Raw genomic sequence first — 6,761 nt, 5'->3', positions numbered from 1 at the left:
AACAATCATTTTGTACTGCCTTTGCCGAAAACCTAATTCCAGCTTATTTGAGTGAGAAATCGATTAAAAGCTTGTTATACCAAACAAGTTGCAACATTCATATTAGCAGAAGGTAGATCCCACCTCATCAGGATCAGGGACCTCGATGCAACTAGCTTTTGGAGCCTTGATTGCAATAATTTCTTGATTCTGTGAAAATAGTAGATAAAGGTAAGAAGTCATAATTGATAAACAGACTATAGCCTTATAAAATTTTAAATATTTACACAAAAAATCAGCTGGAAGCAGGGAAGGCTAAGAATATCTTCCTTGGTTAAAAAAAGGTACCTAATGATCAAGCAAGCTTACTATCAGGTACCTAAGAAGGTTATCATCTGTGAATATCTTCCTTAACTATATATATATGTATCTCACTCTCTTATTTCTTAGCACTAGTTCCATCTCCTATTGTTTATGGTTAACAATGTAACTACGATTGTGATAGAGATTGATATCAAATTTGGATGTTTTCACAATTATCATAGACACATGTTTCCAATTTCTTACTAACTAGTGAAAATAATAAGATAAATTCAATGTGAAGCAACATCAGATACAAAATATCAGGTCTATCACAGATACTAACTACTGAAAATAATAAGATAAATTCAATTGTGATTGAACTCTGCATTCGAAAACTTGACAACCACATGTAATAGGTGATGAAGTTGGATATTCCATCTTCGTTCAATGATTTCGAACACACAAGTGTGTGTGCTTATTGATTTAGTCAATGCTTTCAATGATTTTAATCATTTTCATTTGTCATCTGGCTTTGGTGGCTTTGTGAGACTCACGCATAAAATTTGAGAGAATGAAATGAGTGATGGATTTTGCGGTACTCATTTGCAGATCATGGTTAGGACTAGAGGATTAGGTCGTGCCTTAGGTCAAGTCACTGGCAGAGGTGTGGGCAGAGGAGATCGTGATGATTCCGATGATGCTCCGCAGCGTCGACGGCCTACTGCATCCACACGGAGGCAGCGAGTCGCTGTGACTGCGGATCACGTCGATGGGAGGAAGGTCCACAATTTAGGTAGGCATGTCCCTGCCATTGAGGGACTTATTGCTGGTACAGGACTAAGTCCTCTGATCGCGTGTTCGGTAGACACCGGCAATCGAGGACTTTTGTCCGCGTTTGTGGAGGGGTGGCATCGGGAGACGTCTAGTTTCCATCTCCCGGTGGGAGAGCTCACCATCACATTAGACGACGTCTCCTCTCTTCTCCATCTTCCCGTTATTGGCGACTTACACGCATTTGAGCCCTTGCACGTGGACGATGCGGTTCAGATGCTGGTGGACTTGTTGATGGTCTCTCCAGAGTCTGCTAGGGCTGAGACAGTCCAGTGTCACGGACTGTACATATGTCTGCAATGGGTACGTGATTGTCATACCCTAATTTCATCCGGGGATTATTACTTGATGACACGCAATAAATGAAGTCCCGAGACGTCTCAGAAATCAAAAGGAAGCAGGCTTGCGCGATCCGTGAAATTTTGTAATGTGGCGGAAATCGAAAAGAGGTGTTTTTGCGCAATCCGTGAGTTTCCGTAACTCCTTTGAAAGCTAAAAAAAGAGTAAATACCTAATCCATAAGGATTCGTAACCTTGTGGAAGGAAAATAAGTATCGTTACGAAATTCATAAAGTTTCGTAACGTTACGGAAAAAGAATTACAAAAAAATAGAAGAGGGGTGCAAATAGCAACCAGACCCACTTGGGCAGAAGATTCCTCCAGAAGGCCGTTGCTTCTGGAGGAAGCAACCTTGCTCTCCTGGGCGAGCTGGGTGGCAAGCTTCTCCCCTATTTTGCTATAAATAGGGGGAGAAGTGAAGAAGAAAAGGGTCAGCCCCTTAGGCACTTCTCTCTCTCTCGAAATTGCTGAGGAAAATTATTTCCGTGAAGAAAATCCAAGCCGAGACGCTTCCGTAACGTTTCCGTGAGTAATTACGCGAAGATTCTCGACCGTTCTTCAAGATTCATCGTTCGTTCTTCGTTTTCTTCAGTCTTCAACGGGTAAGTACCTCAAACCAAGCTTTTCAATTCATTCTATGTACCTGTGGTGGTCCACATTTTGTTTCATGTATTTTTATTCTCGTTTTCATTTGCTTTTTATACCCCCTTTTGACGTGCTTAAGCCATTTATTTAAGTCATTTCTCGCTTAATCTAAAAATAAAATAAATTTCCACCGATCGTTTGAATTGTATCATCCGTTAATTTTGGTTAAAATGAATTTCGACCGTTCGGTCGTGCCGTAACCACGTTGGAAATCAAAAAAAGGAGGTAAAATAATAATATAATAATCAAAAAAATACCTTTTAGTAAAGTAAAGCGAAAAATCAATCGGACGTTTTCTCTTTGGGATTTCTCATTCTTAATCGAATTGACTAATAACTAAAGTGAAACTAAGGCTAAAACCAAACTCGCCTAGTCAAGCTCGTCCACAAAAATAGGTTTTTGAAAGTTCATCATGTCAGTGTCTTACTAAGTAAAAAGGATCATTTTTAAGGTCCAACGCCTTAAAATGATCACCCCTCAAGTAAAAAGAATCACTTGATTCACGCATAAGGAAGAACTACGTAGGTCTGATTTCCTCTTTGATGGAGGGTACGTAGGAGCAAGAGCCCCGCTTTTGTCGACCTCAAAAAATAAAAAGAAATAAAAGTTAAGATAACACAATTTCACCATTCTAAAAAATAGGCTGTTGTCCTTTGGGACAAACGTGAGAGGTGCTAATACCTTCCTCAAGCGTAAATACAACTCTCGAACTTAGAATTTTCATTTTGACCGGTTTCCTTCGGTTTTTCCGACGTTTCCCACAAATAAACGTTGGTGGAGACTCTGCGCACCTTTCCTCCTTTGGAAAGCGCACCCGTGAGCCTCGCCCTCGCTCGCCCGCGAAGGGCACGTTGCGACAGTTGGCGACTCCATTGGGGACTATTTTTGTGAGTTAGGCCTATTTTAAGGAATTGTGGATTTGTGAAACTTCGTGTGTGCATTTGTTGAACTGTGTAAAATGTAAATAATTGTTGTCTATTTCGCATTCTTTACACTGCATTCTAAGCACCCACGGGTTTGAGTAAAAAAGGGGCCCTATACCCGGGTTCATGGGAATTTAAGGAGTGGAGGTGAATCTATCATCATGCTAAGTCTCCGACTTGCTTGATAATAGTGAAACTTCGTCTAGAGCTTTCTCTCTTTATAATGTGTTGTCGCTGGTATTCCATACCGCCACAATATTATTATCTTGAGTGATGATACCTCTAGAAAACAGCCGTGTGAGTTATGAATTGTTAGGGAGTAGTTATTAGAGACCCCTAGATATTGTCCTAGGTTCCCAAATAGGGGCAAAGAGCAAACACGCTCCGTGCCATTCGTTCTCATGCATTTTTGGTAAATAGCACTAGTTTATAGTTTTGCTAGTGATGTTTGGTTTCTTTGGAGTAATACGTAACCTTTTTAATGCTACGTTGAGGCGCCGTCATGCCCAAAACGTAGCATTAAAATTGGATCTTTGTGGTCTCGTATGTGTGAATTACCCCTTTGTGTTGTTTTCTTTCTGTTTCATGCATACGCATTGCATCATTCATGTCGGAGTCTTGATCCACCCCTTTTTAAGGTAAAATGATGGGGACAAATCAAAACGGCAAAAGGTTTTATCAAGTCAAGGTTAAAGGTCTAGATGTCACTAGCCTCAAGGAATTGGGACGATTGATGGGACCCTTCCAAAGGCAAGCCTTCCGCAAAGTTTACGGGAAGATTCTAGATTTGACCGTAGCGGAGGTATTTACGGAAGCTATCGTATCCCTCGCCCAATACTATGACCAGCCGTTGAGGTGTTTCACGTTTGGGGACTTCCAAATGGTACCAACTATTGAAGAGTTTGAAGAGATATTAGGATGCCCTCTCGGGGGGAGAAAACCGTATCTTTTCTCCGGCTTTCTTCCTTCCTTGAGTAAGGTTGCAGCTGTGATTGGAGATTCAGCAAAAGAGTTGGATCGCATGAAGCAAATTCGGAACGGCGTAGTGGGCCTGCCTCGGAAATACTTGGAAGGCAAGGCAAGGGATATGGCGAGCCAAGAGAAGTGGGGCCCGTTTGCGGATGTTTTAGCTTTGCTGATTTTTGGGGTTGTCCTCTTTCCGAACGTTGACGGCTTGGTAGACTTAGCCGCCATTGATGCTTTCCTCGCATATCACCATAGCAAGGAAAGTCCAGTGGTAGCTATCTTGGCAGATTTGTTCGACACCTTTGACCGGAGGTGTGAGAAAAACAGTGCACGGATTGTCTGTTGTTTACCTGCTCTCTGTGTGTGGTTGATTTCACACCTATTCCGACAAGACACGAGACACCCGTGTTCGCTTTAAAGCTATCGCTCATGCGCCGAAAAAGGAAGAGTCGATTGGGACCAACATTTGGCTGGGATAGGGGGCAGCACGATCAATTGGTTTCCTCGGTGGAAGGAAGGCAAGGAAGGAGTTCTTTTCTCGTGTGGGGACTATCCTAATGTTCCACTGATAGGGACTAGGGGTTGTATTAATTATAATCCCGCACTCGCCATAAGACAACTAGGGTATCCCATGAGGGGAGCGCCAACCGAAGAAAGTCTCTCGCCTTTCCTTGTGAGGGATCTAGGCGCGCAAGGTCTCAAGGTTATACAAAGAATCCACAAGGCGTGGAGGAGTCCGTTGAGGAAAGACAAGGAGCTTAGAGGCATCCAAAACTGCGTCATCGGAGGTTATCATGGATGGATAAGAATTCACACGCGGGGCTTAGATTGGCTCTCCAAATTGAAAGTTATCGATGAGGAGAACTTCGAAGCTCCGAAGGAAGATGAAGAAGTTCGAGCTCTAAAATTAGAGCTAGGGAAGGCGAGACTCGCCAAGGAGAAGTTCAAATCAGCTGCTACACACATTCGGAAGGAGTGCACCGAGTTACAAGAGGAAAACGCGGCCACTGCAAGAGCCCTTGAACAAGAAACCAAAAGGGCCCGCAAGGAGGAATATGGCCGAGAGAAAGCAACAATGAGCTCAAGCTCCGAAGAGAGGAGAGAGATCGGTCACGGGTGCATGGCATGATCTTAAAAGAAGAGTTAGTTGCTTGCGCGAGGTCCAAAAGGAGTTTGGCTCAACACGTGGAAGCCACGGAGCAAAGCATGCTAGCTATCATAGGGCAATACAAGGAAGAATTGGACCAGTCCATGGCCCATGAACAAAAGCTAGTGGAGGATTTTGCACAAGTGTATGCCGAAAAAGAAGCAAGGGGGAGGGTGATTGATGCGCTGCATCAAGAAGCGACTATGTGGATGGATAGATTCGCCTTGACCTTGAATGGAAGTCAAGACCTCCCGCGTCTATTAGCCAAAGCAAAAGCCATGGCCGAAGTGTGTACTGCCCCCGAGGAAATTCATGGGCTAATCAATTACTGTCAACACATGATAGATTTGATGGCCCATATAATTAGGAATCGTTAGGTTCTTTTGTAAAACCTTTGTATAATCTTGGCTAGATGAAAGCTTTGTTCTTTTTATAAAATGAGAAGTTCTGGACTCATTACGTTATCTAAAAATCTTGGGGTGGATCCAAGTGCTCCGATCATCCATTTGCATACTCATGTTTTGGTGGCATACTCACCGTTGTTTATTTCTTTAGGAATTTCATCATAACTAAGAAAACACCAAGGCACCCCTATAACACTCGATCCAAAAAAATGGATAATGAAGAGGGCGTGCAGGAACAGATGAAGGCCGATCTATCGGCCTTAAAAGATCAAATGGCTTCCATCTCGGAGGTCATGTTAAAACTCCAGAAAACCATAGAGGATAAAGCCACCGCAACCGCCTCCAGTACAGTTAGGGAAGCGGAGCCGATGCTGCAGCCCGCCTTGAATCCGGGCCTAGACAGAAACACGGTCGTGTTCGGTCGAAGGTATAGTCCGCAAGCTTATCCTTATGGCCTGCCTCCGGACTTCACCCCCCGTGCCACTCCGGAAGATTTAAGCCAAGCCCCTACTTTTGAGGGGCAACTCCCACCTTATGAAGACTATCCCGGACAAGACGATGGGGAAGGAGATACCCATCTTGGCCCCCTGCTCCACCTCAAAGATCCATCCCCGCATGAACTACCCCAGCCGAACATAGTCCGCCATATCCCGGCCTCACCCACACCCGTAAAAGAATCTGTTCCCTTTGCGGAAGATAGGGGAAAGATTGAGGCGCTTGAAGAGAGGTTGAGGGCAGTCGAGGGCCTCGGCAATTACCCATTCTCGGATTTGGCAGATTTATGTCTTGTGCCCAACATCGTCATCCCTCCCAAGTTCAAAGTACCAGACTTTGATAAGTACAAAGGGACGACATGTCCAAAGGGGCATCTCCGGATGTATTGCCGGAAGATGGGGGCGTATTCTGCGGACGAAAAGTTGTTGGTCCATTTCTTTCAAGACAGCTTGGCCGGGGCAGCTGTAGCATGGTATACCAATCTGGAAGCTTCCCAGATCCGATCATGGAAGGACTTGGCAATTGCCTTCATTAGGCAATACCAGTACAATACGGACATGGCTCCCGATCGGAACCAACTTCAGGGTATGACTAAACGAGAGCATGAGTCCATTAAGGAATATGCCCAGAGATGGAGAGATCTCGCAGCCCAAGTCGTACCGCCCATGACGGAAAGGGAGATGATCACAATTATGGTAGATACGTTACCCACGTTCTACTATGAAAAGC

At 44.2% G+C, this 6,761-nt stretch overlaps 1 protein-coding gene across 1 annotated transcript in view; it reads left to right on the top strand.

Annotated features, from left to right (window-relative positions):
• The first annotated feature begins 858 nt into the window (after positions 1-858).
• The window catches only part of LOC114371415 (protein MAIN-LIKE 1-like), a 34,096-nt gene continuing 28,193 nt past the window's right edge, over positions 859-6,761 (top strand). The window contains exon 1 of the mRNA XM_028328870.1: positions 859-1,416. Coding sequence (XP_028184671.1) covers positions 859-1,416 — 558 coding nt within the window. The remainder of the gene's footprint in view (positions 1,417-6,761) is intronic.

The sequence above is a fragment of the Glycine soja genome, chromosome 10 (assembly GCF_004193775.1).
Source record: "Glycine soja cultivar W05 chromosome 10, ASM419377v2, whole genome shotgun sequence".
Classification (NCBI taxonomy): Eukaryota; Viridiplantae; Streptophyta; class Magnoliopsida; order Fabales; family Fabaceae; genus Glycine; species Glycine soja.
The sequence above is the reverse complement of the archived record's forward strand: the minus strand, read 5'-3'. Positions and strand labels throughout refer to the sequence as shown.